Here is a 17,757-nt window from a genome sequence, read left to right as displayed (position 1 = left end):
TCTTTTGTCCTCTGTGTCTGTGACCGTGCAGGAGTCACTTCGACCGCTGCTCCTTCTCTAAGATAGGCACAAGAACTGCACTTGGCTTGCAGTGGGGTGGGCTCCCCTAGGACAGTGGGACTCACCTCCACACCAGCCCTGTGACTCCCTGCCTGGGGCTGTGGGGCCTGGTCTCTGTCCCACACCCCAAGCCTCTGGCCCAGAGAAGGCCCTTGGTGACGGCCGGACGGGTGGAATGGGTACGAGGGAATGGTGCGTGTTTCCCCAGGGGAAGCTGCAGATGTGGATAGACCTGTTCCCGAAGGCCTTGGGGCGACCTGGACCCCCCTTCAACATCACCCCACGGAGAGCCAGGAGGTGACCTCAGCCACAGGCGCCAAGCTGAGCCGGGGTGGGGCGGAGGGGGGGGTGTGGGGGCCGCTGCAGCCAGCTCTGGGTGGGGTGGGGCTTTGGGCCGCCATGGCCTGAGAGTCCACACAGCTCTGGGCTGGGCCTGGCCGAGCGTCCAGCCATCTTGGACGAGCTGGCCAAGGCCTTTGTGCCTTCTGCCAGATCTGAGCAGTGTGGGTGCTTCTTGTGCTCTGCAGGTTTTTCCTGCGCTGCATTATCTGGAACACCAAAGATGTGATCCTGGACGACCTCAGCATCACGGGGGAGAAGATGAGCGACATTTACGTGAAAGGGTAGGGGGAGTCGTCCTGCGCCCCAGAGGAGGCCTAGAGGGTGGTCTTCGCTTGGGGGATGACTCCTACTGATGGATTTCTTCTGCCTTCTTATCCTGACTGGCTGGGAGGAAGCCCCCAGGCGTGGCTGAGAAGTTAGAATATTGTCATGTTCATGGTGCCTTTTGTATCCTGGGGAGGTCCCCTAGGGGCAAGACTGGTGACATTACTCACTGCGTTTGTTTGCCTTCTGCATTCCCACCACCCTGACCTGAGGGTGCGCGTGGGGTGGGATCGGTTCTGAGCTACGGCCTCTGCACCCCTGTCTGCAGCTGGATGGTGGGCCTGGAGGAGCACAGGCAGAAGACGGACGTGCACTACCGCTCGCTGGGCGGAGAGGGCAACTTCAATTGGAGGTTCGTCTTCCCCTTCGACTACCTGCCGGCTGAGCAGGTCTGCACCGTCACCAAGAAGGTGAGTGGCGTCCTGCCTCTGAGGTCACCTGCCCCGAGGATCTCTGACATCAGCCAACGTGGTCCCACCCCCACAGTCACCGCCTGGCCACTGTCACAATTCACTGGTACCCCGCTGCCATGCAGCATCATGCCAGTACCGCTGTCATCACCACACTGCTGCTGCCACCACCATGCTGTCCCATCACTGCCACCGTCACCACCACACTGCCCCATCTTTCTCGATGTGCTCACACTCCCATCCCTGCTGCCACCACCATCTCTGTACGCACACTCTTCTCGCCTCTTCCCCCGTCTTTGCCACCAGCTGCACTGTGGCTGTGCCAGACCCACCAGGGCCACAACCATCGTAAGCCACTGAGTCCGTTGCTTTTCTGTTCAAGACAAACAGCAGGGCGGGGCTTGTAGTCCCATCGGGCAGAATGGGAACCCAGCCTGGCCAACACCGGGGCTGGGGGAGCTTCCCAGGAGGATGGGCCTGGTGCGCAGATTAGGCTGTCCACAGATTGGGGGTCGGGTGGCTGAGGCCCTCCTCTGCCATGTTTCCTGATTCTTTGGTGCCTGTGTTTGCCATGCAAGCTGGAAGTCACTGGGAGTGACCCTGCCCCATGAGGCCTGAAGCCATCAATTGCCCTCTTCTCTCTGCCCAGGCTGAAGGCGCCTGGGGAGACCTGGTAGTGTCGGGGTGAGGTGGATTTGGGGACTGGGGTCTGTGGTGGCAGTATCTCCTGGGGCAGCTCTTTCCTGGGCTGTAGACCCTCTCCGTGAGGGCAGAGCTGATGGTATAGGGCCTGCCGTTTGGGAAAAGATCCCGGGGCTGGGAGGCCGGCCAAGCTGACTGCAGGCAGAGGCCTTGCTGGAACTTCGCAGCCCCTTTGGCCCTGGTATGCCCACCTTGTGGGGCTCCCCTACTCAAGAGGGCATGTGGCTCTCTGATAGTTAGCTCCTGCTGCTCCCTCCAAAGGCAGCTCACGGGTTCAGATATGCAAGTTTCTATCTACGACTCCTCCCTCGCTCCTGGCTGGCGGAGTGGCTCCAGCTGGGAAATACACAATGTCCTTGGGCTGCCTCACTTTCCATGGCTGCCCTTCCCCCAGCACATCCTCTCTGCCTGATCTTCCCAGCCCACCCCCCACCCTACACACACACAGGATTGTGTGCACTTGGAGAACCCAGAAGGCTCTACAGAACCTTCAGAAGCTGTGAGATGAAAGAACGCGTGGATTAAACAAGGCTAACCTGATTCTTTCACCCGGGGATTGCTGCCGGGGACCTCCCAGATGGCAGAACTGAGCAAGGTGTCCTGCGATGCTGAGCAGAGCCAGCCCATTCGTAGCGTCAACCGTGTCTGTGTGCCGCAAGCCTGTTGCCATGACAGAGCCAGCGCTGCACCTGTCGGGGAGCTGCATGTCGTACGGGCACCCCTCGCTGCCTTTGCTGTGCCTGGAGAGGGTGGGGCCGGGGATGGAGGAGGGAGGGTGAGGCTTCCTGTGTGTTATCACCCTGTGGGGAGCTCATCGTGGGTGGGGAAGCCAGGCCGAGATGCGGGTCTGGCTGTTCAGGTGGGCTGTGGCAAGGAGCCGCGGGAGGAGGGTGTGTAGGTAAGAGGAGAGAATCTGGAGCTATGGCAGGTGATTTGAGATCAGTGAAATGGCTGGGAATAGCAGTTATTTGGAGAGAGGGTGGGAGGATGGAGAGACAGAGGGCAGAGGAGGAAGAGCCAATGGTGGCTCAGAGAAATGCTACCCAGTGCTTCTGGAGGCCGGCTGGGGTCCCCGGCTAAGCATTTGGGGTCATTCCATTCTGGCATTGGGAGGTTTCATCTCTGCATGAGGCAGAGAGGAGAGCTGGGCTGACCTGGGGGTGAGGGCTTGGGGACTTGCAGTGGGCCAAAGGGCTCTGGAAGGAGCTAGTTGGCCTGACTGGGCCTGGGGGAAGGAGGGCAGTGAGGGAGGGGAGGAGAGGCACACTGCAGGGGTGGGCAGGAAGGGACAGGAAGTTCCTCACTGTTCCAGGCTCTGGGGAGAGTGTGGTGAGGGTAGAGCTATGAAGACTAGCCAGGCGGTGGAGAAACAGTAAGAGCCCAGGTGGTTCTGAAGTGAACCAGGAGGGTGCTCTGTGGGGAAGGGACCCTGGGACGCAGGTGGAGCCATGTGTGTGCATAGCGGGGCACCAGTTATCTGGCCTGGGCTACAGGACCCAGATGGGGGTGGGGTGGGGAGGTCAGCGCACCACCTCTGGGCTCCCTGCGCCTGCCACAGAGCCAGTCCTCTGCTGTGGGGTTCAGGGCCTCTGGCAGGCAGGCCCTCCAGGGACCCCATTAACCAGACGAGACTGTTGTAAAACACAAGGTCTCCTTTCATCCGGCTGCTTTGAACCATCGCTGGTTGTCCCGGCCGGCTCCCCACCTGGAGCCCAGCACACCCACCAGGGCCTGCCTGCGCGTCAGGCACCCACCCTGCAAATAAACAGCTAGTAAAAGGGCCCAGGCAGGGAGTGTAATGAGCGCCTGGGACCTGGGGGCTCGTTCCCCAGGCTGGAGCCCTGGCCCAGCTGCTCCCACCAGGGGCTGTTTGAACCTCTGGCTCATTACTGAGCCCATAAACCAGGCTGGCCAGAGGAGTGGAGGATGCTGGCGGCCCGTGCAGGCGAGTCTGTGGAGCTGCCCATAAAAGCTCGCCAGAGGAGGCAGGCACCTGCAGGAGAGCTGGGGCCCCGAAAGGGGGGAGGCACCAGACGGAGGCTGGGGCCAAGGGGCCAGCTGGGGACCTGAGGCAGCAGTCCAGGCCATGGCTGGGTGCTTTGCACAGTGACATTCCCCAGAGGGCAGGGGTCACGTCTTTGATTAGGGGCCTTGGCGGGTTCTGTGTGACTGGCCGCTAAGGCCTGGGCTGGGCAGCACAGGGCCAGACTAACCCTGCTGTGGTCAGCAGTGGGGTCCCCCCATTCCTCACAGAGCCTTCCTCCCAAGGCCCCTGCTGTGACCTGGCCCCCACTCCCTGCTCAGGTCAAGCAGGGGAGACAATAGAGAACCTCTGTGGGAAAGCTCGAGATGATCCTGTGGGTTGAGTGTGGCTGTACCCAGGACAGGCTCAGGCCCACACCTGAGGCTCCCTGAGGCCTCTTGGGAAGAAACCCAAGCAGACCCTGTCCCCAGGCAGAGCTGGGGTGAGGGGCTGGGGCTGGCAAGGGAGGGCCCCCTTCTCCTTCCCATGGGGGACTGGGAACTTCCTTAGCCTTGACTTTGCCTAGGCAACCTCCTGGACGTGAGTGTAGGGTGGGATGGGGGTAGGAAGGGGGACCTGGATTCTTGGTTCCAGTGCCAGCTCCTACAGCTGGAGGAGCCTTCTACTGATATCCAGGGTAGGAGGGACCTTCAGTTTCTCAGCAAGCCCACCCTGACCCCAAGATCACATGTGCAGAACAGGGTTTAGGGTTGAGAGCAGGACCCTGGAGCCCGACTTACTGGGTTAGAATCCCAGCTGGCCACTTGGGTCAGACAAGTTACTGGCTTTGGTTTTCTCAGCTGTAAAGACTGTCTCCTTCATAGGTTGTTGGGAGGTGAGATGAGGCCATCACAGAGGGGGGCTGATGCACACAAAGGGTGAGGTTCAGCAGCATCAGCGTGCGCTGTCCTATGTCTGGCAGATTCCTCCAGGCCTCTGTTTCATCCTCTGTGAGACGGGCACGATAACCTGGACTTACAGGATTGGGAGGACTGAGGAGCCCTCTTGTGTGAAGTGGGCCTGTCTGGCACCTTTCAGACCCCGTATATGGCCTTCTGGGGTCTGCCTTCCCAAGTGGTCCCACCTGGACCTGCCTCTGGCAAGGCCCTCAGGGACACCCCACCCCACTGCTGGTGGAAGGGAACCCTGCCTCGCTCTGACCTTGCTCGGCTGCTTCCTTCTCTGCTCTCCCTCTGGGTCAGGACGCCTTCTGGAGCCTGGATAAGACCGAGAGCAAAATCCCAGCGCGAGTGGTCTTCCAGATCTGGGACAACGACAAGTTCTCCTTTGATGACTTCCTGGGTAAGCCTCGTCTCTGGTCAGCCCCATGCTTCACGTCGGGGGCCGTCCTGTGTGTGTGTGTGTGGAGGGAGCACTCTGGCACCCATGGGAAGCTGGCAGGGGAAGCAGTCCTACTCTCTGCCCTCAGGGAGCCTGGGGCCACTGGGTCCCCAGCACTGAGTGAGGTCTGTGACTGAGAGCGGCTGCAGGTGGGCTTTCCACGGAGGTGGCAGTGAACATGGGGCTGTGTTGGATGGCAGCTCAGATGGTAAGGAAGAGAAGGGAGTGCAGGCTGAAGCTGGTGCAAGTGTGTTGGGGCTGTTGCCCTCACCCTGTCAGTGAGCCAGGGGTGGCGAGGTGGGGGGCAAGTCACTCTCCATCTCTATGTGCAAGGGACAGACTCAATGAGCAACTGTGGGCTCCAACTCCAGCCCCCAAGACAGGGTTCTGGTGGGAAGGGCTGTGCTGAGGTCGAGCCGGGGAGCTGGAGGCACTGAGCTGGAGGGTGGGTGGAGACAATGCCCCTGCAGGGTGGAATGTGGAGAGGAGGAGGAAGACGTGGCGGGAAAGCCAGTGGGCTGAGCCATGAGATGAATGAGTCTGAGCCTGGTCATGGCTGTAAAGGCTAACCCTGGAAGATGCAGCCTGTCCGCACAGTGGGGTATGCCTCAGCCGTAAAGGGAAGCGAACTGATCCATCCTGCAGCACAGAGGAACCTGGACAACGTGCCAAGCCCGGGAAGGCAGACAGTGAGTGTCTCCGTGTATGTGAAACGGCCACAAGAGACAAACCCACAGGGGCAGAGAGGACGCTCATGGTGGCCAGCACTGGGAGGGCGGAATGGCCAGTGACCGCTGATGGGTGTGGGGTTTCTTTCTGGGGTAATGAGAGTGCTCTGGAATTAGGTGGTAGTGACAGTTGCAAACCTCCAAATATATTAAAAGCCACTGGTTGGTATACTTTAAAAGAGTTAAAGTGGTGGATTTTTAATTGAAGTAAATTTACTTCAATTAATACAAAAAAGGAAAGCCATGACAAAGGCAGCTGGGAGGTCAGGAGCCCCTGCTGCTAGTTCTGTTCTGCTCCTTGGGGACAGGGTGGCCCTGGACAGAGCACTGAACACCTCCTTGGGTGGCCCCTGACTGCAGGGAGGTGAGTTGGTCTTGGCTGAGCCCTAGGCCCTGCAGTGGATTTTCTTTAAGATTAGTTATTTGAAAGGCAGACTGATGGTGGGTGGGTGGGTAGTATCTTCTGTCTGCTGGTCCATTTCCCAAATGCTGCAATCCAATGGCTGAGGCTAGCTGAAGCCAGGAGCCAGGAACCTCATCCAGGCCTGCCACGGGGGCTGGTTTTGGCTGCTTTCCCCAGGTGAAGTTCTGATGAGCAGCCTATAGCAGGGGGAGGGCTGCCTGGCCATCTGCTGCTCTTCCTGTCCCCCAGCCCCGCACCCCTGGCCATTTGTACACAGAGCCCCAAGAGCTGCTTACTTAATCTCCATATAATTCCTGCAGAAAAATTAGGAAACACAAATGAACAGTACCTCTTCCCTTGCTTAGTCTCATTTTGGCTTATATTATTATATCACATACTGTTTCAGATATGCAAATGTATGTCATATGTGAATTTCATATACACAGGTGCTCCTTGACTTACAATGGGATCATAGCCTGATAAACCTATCGTTAAGTGCAAAATGCATTTAACTAGCCTGGCCTCCCTTACACTGCTCAGAACACCTACAGTAGTCTACAGTTGGGCACAATCACCCAGCACAAAGCCTAGTGTGTGTATATAATGTATTAAAGAGTTCATGCAATTTATTGAATACCCTCATCCAGAAGACTCTGGCCACACGGTACACAGCAGAGCTTTGTGTGTGTGCTTTTGTGGTTGTGTGCCTGACTGGGAGCTGAGGGTCACTGCTGCTGCCTAGCACTGCGAGAGTTTTGTGCCTTGTATTGCTAGCCCAGAAATACAGCAGTATTCAAAGTTTGCAGTATAGTCCTGACTGAATGCTGGTCACTCTCACACCATTATAAAGTCGAAAAATCATTGTTAACCCTCCTAAGTTGGGGACCATCTGTATGCACGAGGAGACCTCAACAAGTTCATCGAGACATGGAATTAGTTAAAATATAAAAATAAAAACTACAGACGTTGTTTCTGAATGTGAGCTCCTTCAAGGTCAGGACCCTTTTGTAAGTGGTGACGGCAGCCATGTAGGCCATCCCTAAGGACTGCCGGTCCTGGGACGCTAACATGCCGGTGCGGTCTTCCTTATGTCGTCAACGGAAGAAAGGTGGGTGCCCTCTAAGGAGTTTTTAAGACCAGAGGATGAAAAGAAGTGACATGGAGCCCAATCAGGACTGTAAGGGGGGTGCCCACTCAGTGACTTCCCATTTAAATCCCCACAAAATTGCCCTTGCCTGGTGAGTGGGGTGAGCAGGAGCTCATCTGCGAAGCTTTCCCAGGTGTTTCTTCCAATCCTGCGGCTAACTTCTTCGGAACACTCTCCCCACAAGTGGATGCTGTCGCTCGAGCCCCGGGGAGTCAGCGAGCAAAATGCCTCAAACGGCCGGAAACACCGGAGCCGTGACCTCCGCTCCGGACTGCCCTGCTCTTGCCGTGACCTCTTGGGCGCCACTGCTTTGAGTGTGCTTTGCCCGCAGGACTGTCCTGGGAAAGCCGCATGGGATCTCGGTACAGTCCTTCCAAGACCTGCTTCAAGTTCTTGATCCCACTTGGGAGAACTTCCACGGACGACTCTGCTGTTGTCCAGGTGTCACTCGGCTGTGGCCCCCTGAGCAGAACGTTGCCTCGGCTGTGATTTCCCCGTCCCGTCGGACGTCTGTGTGGTTGGCCGTCGTTCCTTGCTGTGAACTGTGGGTCCTCCATGAGGGCGCCCAGAAGATTCATTTTTTGCCTCATAAGTTGACGTGGATGGGCCGCTGCTGCAGGCTGCATCCTCCACCCTCCACGTGGTCTGATCCTTTCTTAACATGAGCTGTGCACTTGCAAGCTGCTGATTTCTCTGGGGCACTGTCCTCAGAGTTCTCGGAAGCACCGACGACTTCGCTGTTCGTCACCCGAGCTTTTTACGCTCAGTGCAGTGTTGCTTCTTCAGCTGTAGCAGAATTCATGTTGCTCTCACAGGGGCTCTGCAAACTCACTACTAACCCTTCTTAGTGCCTCAAATTAGATCTGAGCCAGATGAGTTCCAAGTTAGTATGAGTTTATTTTGTTGCAGCAAGCTGTGAAATCCATGCATGTTTTCCTAATGCACATTTCCCGTGAACTTTTTGAGATCACCTCATAAATACACGTGTGACATCTGTGTGTGTGTGTGTGTGTGTGTACACCCATGTACGTGTATCAAATTACTTCAGAAAGTTTGTGGTAGAATTGAAAGACAAGTTTATTTTAGTTCAAAACATAAATTCTTACAGTTTTTCCCAAATACATGTTTTCCATGAACTTTTTGAAGACTCCTGGTATACTTGCATGTCAAAATTTAATAAGCTTGTCTTTTAATTCCCCTTATGAATGAATTAATATTGCAGATACCATTTTATGTCTTGATCCTTGGGAAACCTAATGTTTCCAGAACATTCTTGCTGATCGCCAGGTGTCTGTGTTTGTATCTGTGCTGTCGCACTTGGTGCCTGTCTGATGGTGTGTGGTTTGTTGAAGTTGTCCCCTCTAGTAGGGATCTGGCCATCTTCAGGCTTTCTAGTGTGAGTGACAGCCCAGGCATGCATCCTAGGGGCCTTTGAGAGTCTGTTTCCCTAACTCTAAGAAACAATTTGTTGGCAACTTTGTGCAGCTCAGTGCTTTTGGGAATATTTTATTTCGTTGCCATCTAGAGAAGTTTTTCCTTATTTGCACTTCCACCTGTGTCCTTTTTTGCAGGGTGCCATTTTCCCTAAACTTCTGCTATGACTGTTACATTTTTTAAAAATTTTCCAATATAATAGTTTTATTTGCATTTTAAATTGTAAGGGAGAATTTTAAAAATGTTTGTTGTCCATATTATTGGTGGTATTTTCTTTTTCATAGTTTTGGGCTGTTCATTTTTTTGTTTCCAGAGGATTTTAATATATTAAGGAATTATTTCAAGTTTATCTTATTTTAAAAATTTGCTTGTTAATATTTTCATAGTCTTTTTGCTTACAGACTTGAAATCCTTTTTAATGTTATCTGTCAATCTTGCCCTTATCAGGTGAGGCTTTAGAAAGCAAATTTTAAAAACAAAGGGGCAGTCAAATGGTAGAGTTAGAAACGTGCCAGGGGATTCCAATTCAATCCCATCAAGGTGGCATGTACCAATGCCATCTCACTAGCCCAAGTGATCAATTTCAGTTCACAATTGATCATAATGATAGGTCTAAGAGTCAAAGAGATCACATAAACAAGACTAGTGTCTGCTAATGCTATCTGATAGAATTAAGAAGGAGAGAATTATCCAACATGGGAAGCGGGATACACAGCAGACTCATAGAATGGCAGATGTCCTAAACAGCACTCTGGCCTCAGAATTAGCCCTTAAGGCATTCGGATCTGGCTGAAGAGCCCATGAGAGTATTTTAGGCATGGAAAGCCAAGACACTCTGGCAAAAACAAACAAACAAAAAAACCAAAAACCTAAATGAAAGATCTCTGCGAGTGAGATCCCAGTGGAAAGAATGGGCCATCAAAGAAGGAGGTACTTTTCTCTGAAGGGAGGAGAGAACTTCCACTTTGACTACAACCTTGTCTAAATAAGATCGGAGTCGGTGAACTCAAAATGCTTCCATAGCCTTTGCAACTCATGATAAGAGCCTAGGGTGATTACTGACGTCATAAACAAGAGTGTCAATTTGTTAAGTCAACAATAGGAGTCACTGTGCACTTACTCCCCATGTAGGATCTCTGTCCTTAATGTGCTGTACATTGTGATTTAATGCTATAACTAGTGCTCAAACAGTATTTTACACTTTGTGTTTCAGTGTGGGTGCAAACTGTTGAAATATTTACTTAATATATACTAAATTGATCTTCTGTATATAAAGAGAATTGAAAATGAATCTTGATGCAAATGGAATGGGAGAGGGAGCAGGAGATGGGAGAGTTGCGGGTGGGAGGGAAGTTATGGGGGGGAAAAGCCATTGTAATCCATAAGCTGTACTTTGGAAATTTATATTCATTAAATAAAAGTTAAAAAAAAAAAACACAAAGGGGGCAGGCTTTGGCCTAGTGGTTAAGATGCTGTTTGAGATGCCCACGTTACCAGAGTACAGGGATTGGATACCTGGCTCCACTCCTGATTCCAGTTCCCTGCTACTGCAGACTCTGAGGCAGCCGTGATGGCTCAGCTAGCTGGGCCTGCCACCCACCTGGGAGACCTGGACTGAGTTTCTGGCTCCTGACTTTCTGTTGCTGGCATTGGAGGGGGTAGACCAGTGGATGGAATGCACTCTTTCTCAAATTTTACAAATTAAAAGAAAAAACAGTGTGCAAAGTAATCAGGCTCATCTTTTGTTCCTAAAACTAAAACTTAAAAACAAATAGTACCTTTTAACTCCATGAGCTCTCTCTTCTCTACCATCATACTGTAGTTTATAATTACATATTTTATGTCTTTCAAATATTTTTTAATTTTAAAGGTAATAGTTAAGTGCCTATAATCTTACTATCCCGAGGTAATCCTATGTTTCCTTACAGTCTTTGGTGTAGATAATGTTGGGATGTGTGTGTGTGTGTATGGGGGTTCAATATTCTGATATTAATATTCCATTAGGCGGCCAGCACCGCGGCTCACTAGACTAATCCTCTGCCTTGCGGCGCCGGCACACCAGGTTCTAGTCCTGGTGGGGGTGCCAGATTCTGTCCTGGTTGCCCCTCTTCCAGGCCAGCTCTCTTGTGGCCAGGGAGTGCAGTGGAGGATGGTCCAAGTGCTTGGGCCCTGCACCCGCATGGGAGACCAGGATAAGTACCTGGCTCCTGCCATTGGATCAGCGCGGTGCGCCAGCCGCGGCGGCCATTGAAGGGTGAACCAACGGCAAAAAGGAAGACCTTTCTCTCTGTCTCTGTCTCTCACTGTCCACTCTGCCTGTCAAAAAAAAAAATATTCCATTAGGACTGTATTTTAAAGTGGAAATGAGCACTCATCTGCATTGAGGGGTAGAGAGCTGTGTGGACGGGGGACTGGGCAGAGGAATGCTGATCTGGAGTTGGATGAGTAGGTAGATGGGTAGACAGGGGGGTAGGTACAGCACTCAACAAGTGGTAGCTACGGAGGGCTATAGCTAGTGAGGATGAAGCAGAGTATGGATGGAAGGACAGATGGAAAAGTGAACGAGTGGAAAGGAAAAGTGGAAAACTAGATCTGGTGCTTAGCTGTGTAAGTGAGCACCCCATGCTGAATTGTCTAATCTCTGGCATGGCATTCAAGAACTTTCATTTGGCTTCAGGAAACAGTTTCTTGACTCTGTGATTAGAGCAGGTGAAAGCACACGAAATTGCCTTTTTTTTTTTTAGGTCAAAGATAGTTGAATATCAACATTTTCATGGGATTCAGCCTAATTGTTGGAGCTACACAGGAAGATGGTGGATAAAATAGATGAGTAGATGAACCAGTACAGAAACATGGCTAGCTGGGTAGCCAGGATGGAAAGGGGTGATGGATGCTCACAGTAAGATACCGCTTCCCACCTACTGGGGGCACTAACAGCAGCAGCAGCAGTAACAGAAAGAAGTGTTGGTGAGGATGTGGAGAAACCGGAGCCCTTGTGTGATGCTGGCATGAATATTAAGCAAAGCACCCATGGTGGAAACCAATTTGGTGATTCCCTGAAAAGTTGAACACAGAATCGCCATAAAACCCAGCAATGCTACTCCGTGATGTGTGCCCAAGAGAACTGAAAGTAGGCACACAAGCACTGGTACTTCAGTGTTCATGAAGCATTGTTCACGATACCCAAGAGGTGGAAACTGCTGAAGTTTCTGTCAACAGGTGGATGGGTAAATACAAGCTAGCATAGGCAGGTAGTGGAGTAGTATTCCACCACAGGGAAGGTTGGCGTGCCTACGTAAACTACAGTGTGGATGAACCTTGAAAACATGATGCTAAGCAGAATCAGCCAGACAGAAAGCACACACACGATTCCACTTAGATATCCTGAGCAGGCAAATCTGTAGAGGCAGTGAGTAGAGGCTGCTGGGGGCTGAGGGAATGGGGCGTCACTGCCTAATGGGTACAGAGTTTTCTGTCTAGGGAGCGAAAAAGTTTCGTGACTGTAATTCACTAAAAAAGCATCATGACGGATGTGAGGCTGTATGTACTTTACTACAATAAAAAAGCTTGTAAACAATTGGTGGATGGATGGATGTAGGTAATGGTATACAATGGATTTGTCCATAGCAAGATGCATTATGGGAGAAGTAGGTAGCTTTGTTAAGGGTGACTGGGTACGAGTGGGTGGGAGCGTGAGTGAATGGGTAGGAAGCTGTGGTGTAGATGGGCAGAGAGGCTGTGCATGTGTGTGTGTGTGTGTGTGTGTGTGTGTTTCGAGAGTTTGGGACTTTGACCCATGGAGAACCCTGGATAGGAGCTGAGGAGGTGACTGCTTTCTTGCCCTGCCCTGTACCAGGGTAGCCTTGGCTGGCAGTGATGGAGAACCCCTCAGCCAAAGACCACCTCTGTGTCACAGGCGCCCTGCAGCTGGATCTCAACCACATGCCCAAGCCAGCTAAGACGGCTGAGAAGTGCTCCCTGGAGCAGCTGGACGAAGTCTTCCACCCAGAACGGTTTGTGTCCCTCTTTGAGCAGAAGACGGTGAAGGGCTGGTGGCCCTGTGTGGCAGATGAGGGCGAAAAGAAGATCCTGGCGGTGAGTCTACTTCCTCTTTTGGCTGAGGATGCTTCCATGGTTAGGGAGCACACGCAGGCTTCCTGGCCTGCCCCCTCTGTTTAACAAAGCAGCCCGCTTCTTCCCTCCCAGTTCCCAGCTCTCCTCTCCCTCAAGGCTCACGTCCCTGGGGGAACCTCTTTGAGGTGCAGTGTCACCTGTTTATCCTGGCCTTGTGGCCTCCCTATGAGCAGGACCCTGCATGGGACTATTCTGGTTGTGTGCACCTTGCCGGAAGGCCTGCTCGGGATGCTGGAAGGCCAGGGGGAGTCACCCTTCCCCTGTGCCCAGAGCAGCCCTGATGTTTCACTTAGTAGCAGCAGGCAGCTGGCCAGCTGCTGAAGTGGCCCTTGAAATACAATACCCTTGTTATATAAAGAACTGTAGCCATTAGTGAGGCATGCTAATACTCTAAAGGAAGAATGAGCAAGGGACACACAAAGATAACTCACGAATGACATACAAGTGTCCATTAAACAGGAAAGCAATTTATCACCTCTAGTGATTAAATCAGATAATATTTTAAATGTGATGCTTGTGTCTATTTTTTTTTTTTTTAACAATTTTATTTATTTGAGAGTCAGCATTACAGAGAGGGAGAGATTGAAAGAAAGGTCTTCTGTCTGCTGATTCACTCCACAAATGGCCACAAGGCCTGAGGCTGGGCCTATCTGAGGCCTGGAGCCAGGAGCTGCTTCTGGGTCTCCCACATGGGTGCAGGGGCCCAAGCATCTAGGCCATCCTCTACTGCTTTCCTGGGCACTAGCAGAGAGCTATATTAGAAGAGGAGCAGTGGGGACACGAACTGGCACCCATATGGGATGCCGGTGCCACAGGCTGAGGCTTAGCCTACTACACCATAGCGCTGGCCCCAATATCTGTGTCTACTAACAGTTTAAAAAGCAGAAATGCTCCCTGGTGGTGAGGATCCGGAGAGAAGGAACCAACTTTTTGCTGTTGGTTTTAGTGTGTGGGGCTGCAAGTTGGTAATGTATGGGCAGAAATTTAACAGTATTTATGCCTCCAACTCTGTCATCCCACTTCTAAGACTCTCTCCGTAAGAAATGATCAGATAAAATTAGACATTTGGCTCTGGGGTGTTTGTTGCAGCATTATTTACAATGTCAAAGAGCTGGAAATAACTTACATGAACCAAAATAAGTAGTTTACTACATAAATTATGGTTAAACATCTATAGAATATTTTACAGTCATTAAAAGCCAAACTTTAATGGATGTACAATTATATAGTGAAATATATTCTGAAGTGAAAAAAGCTGTAGAATGACACACACACACACACACACACACACACTGTGGTTTCTCCTAAACCTGCAGAGAAAAACAGCAGTGATGCACACTGGAGGTATGGTGATGTTCTTTGTACATTTCCGAGCTTTCTAAATGTTCTACGAGGAACAAAACAACTCTTCGTCTGAATAATAATAATGATGATGACAATGATGTGTGTTTTGTTTGTCCTGGCTGGCTGCTCTCCAACCACTGAGCAGAGTCTCTGTGCCCCTGACCAGGGTCTCTCTGTCCCCTTAGGGCAAGCTGGAAATGACCCTGGAGATTGTAGCAGAGAGTGAGCATGAGGAGCGGCCCGCTGGCCAGGGTCGAGATGAGCCCAACATGAACCCCAAACTGGAAGACCCGAGGTTAGTTCCCAGCCCCCAACTCCTGATGCCCAAGGGTCGCAGGAAGTCACAGGCCCACCGGCCCAGAGAGAGGCCGCGCCGTGAGTGAGGGGCAGGTGACCTAGCTGCTGCTGAGGGCGCCGGGCTGACTCAGGAAGCAGGCACTCTGGGCGCCTGTCTGTGGTGAGCAGGCACGCCGGCCTCGCGCGTGTCCACATCGGGCTGCGGACCTTGCTGCCGTGCGGCGGTTTCATCTTCGTCTCACGGCTGAGCAAACCGCCCCAGCACGGTTCCACGGGGTCATTCCATCCGAGAAAGTGGTGGAGCGGAGGCTCGCCGGCTCCACCGCAGCCCCGTCAGGTCTTTCCCCTTGCCAAGCCGCCTCCCACGGCTCTCCCGTGGGGTTAGGGCGGCTTTCAGAGGGTCTTCTCACCTTGCTTTTCCCATCTGTGAGACAGGGAGACCAGCCCGTCTTCCCTCGGCCGCAGGCCTCTCGGGCAGACACCGCACCAGATGGTGGTGAGGGTTCCGGCTGTTTGCTGGGTCCCTCCCCGCTGCCTGCCTGGTCCAGGGTGGACCTGGCGTGGGCAGCTCACTTTATCATGGAGCTCTCCAGGTGCCATGGGACTGGCAGAGCTCCCCAGGATGCTGGGAGCTGGGTAGAGAGACAAGAGAGAGCCAGGCTGTGCAGTCAGATGAACAGAGCCACAGCAGCAGACGGAATCCTGCATCTTCTCTGAGTCCTGGGGCTGACTGGGGAGGGTTCTGAGGGCCTTGGATGCAAGGAAGAGAAGATCAGCGTTCTGGGTGCTCTTCCTGCCGGCCTCTCCTGAGCACGCACCAACCACGTGCTGCTTGCTGGGCATGTGGCTCGGTTACCTGGGGCTCGCTGGGCCCACACTCACTTCGGGCAGCAGCCTCTCAAGACTGCCCAGCTCCTGCATCTGTGGTCCACGATCAAGTCGTGGTCGGGAGAGAAGTGGGTGGGGCGGAGAGGATGGCCGGGAACTGGGCCTCAGAGCCAGGAGCTGGAGGCCCACAGGATGTGGGGGGAGAGGGACTGCAGGTGTGAAGGGCTGAGTTTAGGGGCAAGGCTGGGGTCTACGGGGGCCGGGGTGTTGGCTGGGATGTCACCAGCTGAGAGCAGGGTTTGGAGAGAGCACTCCAGGGAGAGGACGCCTTGCTGAGCTCTGGGACCCACCTTCCAGGCGCCCGGACACCTCCTTCCTGTGGTTCACCTCCCCGTACAAGACGATGAAATTCATCCTGTGGCGGCGCTTCCGGTGTGCCATCATCCTCTTCATCATCCTCTTCATCCTCCTGCTGTTCTTGGGCATCTTCGTCTATGCCTTCCCGGTGAGCCGCCTGATGGGGGAGGCACACACGCCGTGTTGGAGAAGCTTCAGGTCTAACGGGGGTGTCCATCTGTGTGAGAGCTCCCCTGTGTCCTGGCAGGGGTGGGACTCCTGGCCTGATAAAGGAGACACTGTCCCCACCCAGGGAGTCCCCAGTCAGGTGGGGGAGGCCCTGTCCTACCTGTTGGGAGCTCTTAGCCCAGTGGGGGTAAATTGAGTTCTTATGCTTGGTGGGGAGACATGGCTGTCAATCAGGAGATTTGGAGAAGATGAGGCCCCTTGGGCTGGTGGGCGGGAGAACCTGCCAGAATGGGTATGGATCCGGGTCAAGTGGGGAAGAGAGGGTGAGGTGTGGGTGGCAGGGTGGAGAAAGCCCTCAGGCTTGAGGCTAAATCCTGGGAGAGGAGGCACTAGGGCCAGGAGGGGTCCTGCCCACTGCCGTCTGGTGGGCATGGGGAAGGGGGCTGGCCCAGGAGCCCTCACTTAGCATGAAGCACGCTTGCGGCGCCCTTCTAAGAAGCCAGCTGGCACCTGGCAAAAAGCTCACCGGCGTGACCTAGAGACAGCGGCTGTGCCCCCAGCTCCGCAGCGCCCCGCCTGGGGGAGGCTCCAGGGCTGTGTTCTCAGCCTGTCATTTGCTGGCTCTCACAGCTCCTCAGGGACCCCCAAAGATGCTCCAAACCCTGAGGGATTGCAGTGTTCTCAGGCTGACACCTGATTTTTTAAAACGTTCTTAAAAACTTTTTAATGTGGAAATTCCAAACTCGTAGAAGTGGAGAGGTGTCTCTCCTCTCTTTCTCTCTCCATGGCCAGATTTTCATGGCAGAGATACAAACTTCCACAGAGAAGGGACTGGCCGGGGGTGTGCAGCAACACGCAACACGTGCATAGTTCCTAGCACAGGGCTCGCTGTGGTTCCCACTGAAGGCCTCAATACTGGGCAGCACCAGGCCAGCAGCCCAGGGCGCCGTCCCCACAGCAGGCAGGCTTCTCAGGAATCACTCCTAGGTGAGCTCCTGGCTTGTAGACCCTCCAGGAGGTGTAGAGTGATGGAGATTCTCTCTCTCTCTCTCTCTCTTTCTCTCTCTGAGAGCTGTCAGCTGGCCGGGTCTGGTGTCCACAGAGTGCAGCTCCTGGAAGGGAGAGGTTAAACCGGAAACCACCCCCTGCAGTCCCCGGCGTCATCCGCCAGGAGGAGTGGCAGAGGGGACATCTGGTGTTCATGGCCAGGCTGTGACTACCCTTTAGTAACAAAGGAGGGTCTGGAAGCAGGAGGGCCTGTGGGTGCAGCTGCAGGCCAGGCCCCCTAGGCTGGCCTTGGCTGCCCACGGCGCCACATGGGGGAGGCATTTCCTGAGACCCCGCAAGAAGAGTTAACAGTTGATTAGCAAAGCATGACGGGGGTCGAGGGTGGATCTGAGTGGTGGGTGCCTGAGGTCTGTACAATTCCAGGAGGCCTCATTAAGCAGAGGCAGGTGAGACCACAAAAGCAAGATTAGAGACAGCACGGAAGGGCACGTGCAGGTGTGGTGTCAGCGCTTTTGCTGCTGCCAGGGCCACCTGGAATCTGGGGACAGCCGGGACTTCTGCAGGCCCAGGCTGCTGAGCCTGGGGGGGCGTGGGCCCCTCTCCTGGCCTGCCTCAGTGTATCTCCTCTGACTGGGAGTGTCCTTGGCTGCCACTCAGCTGTGTCAGGGTGGTGAGGGGCTGCTGTGGGCCTAAGGGAGGAGGTGAGG

The 17,757-nt window shown here is 53.6% G+C and overlaps 1 protein-coding gene across 20 annotated transcripts in view; it reads left to right on the top strand.

Moving 5' to 3' along the window:
* The window catches only part of DYSF (dysferlin), a 190,146-nt gene that overhangs the window by 170,561 nt on the left and 1,828 nt on the right, over positions 1–17,757 (top strand). For all 20 annotated transcript variants that reach the window (XM_051842769.2, XM_002709783.5, XM_002709780.5 and 17 more), the window contains 7 exons: positions 269–357; positions 588–683; positions 995–1,136; positions 5,064–5,163; positions 12,831–13,009; positions 14,578–14,687; positions 15,875–16,022. In XM_051842769.2, coding sequence (XP_051698729.2) covers positions 269–357; positions 588–683; positions 995–1,136; positions 5,064–5,163; positions 12,831–13,009; positions 14,578–14,687; positions 15,875–16,022 — 864 coding nt within the window. The remainder of the gene's footprint in view (positions 1–268; positions 358–587; positions 684–994; positions 1,137–5,063; positions 5,164–12,830; positions 13,010–14,577; positions 14,688–15,874; positions 16,023–17,757) is intronic.

Source organism: Oryctolagus cuniculus, chromosome 2, assembly GCF_964237555.1.
Source record: "Oryctolagus cuniculus chromosome 2, mOryCun1.1, whole genome shotgun sequence".
Classification (NCBI taxonomy): domain Eukaryota; kingdom Metazoa; phylum Chordata; class Mammalia; order Lagomorpha; family Leporidae; genus Oryctolagus; species Oryctolagus cuniculus.
This window is presented reverse-complemented; position numbering and strand designations above follow the sequence as displayed.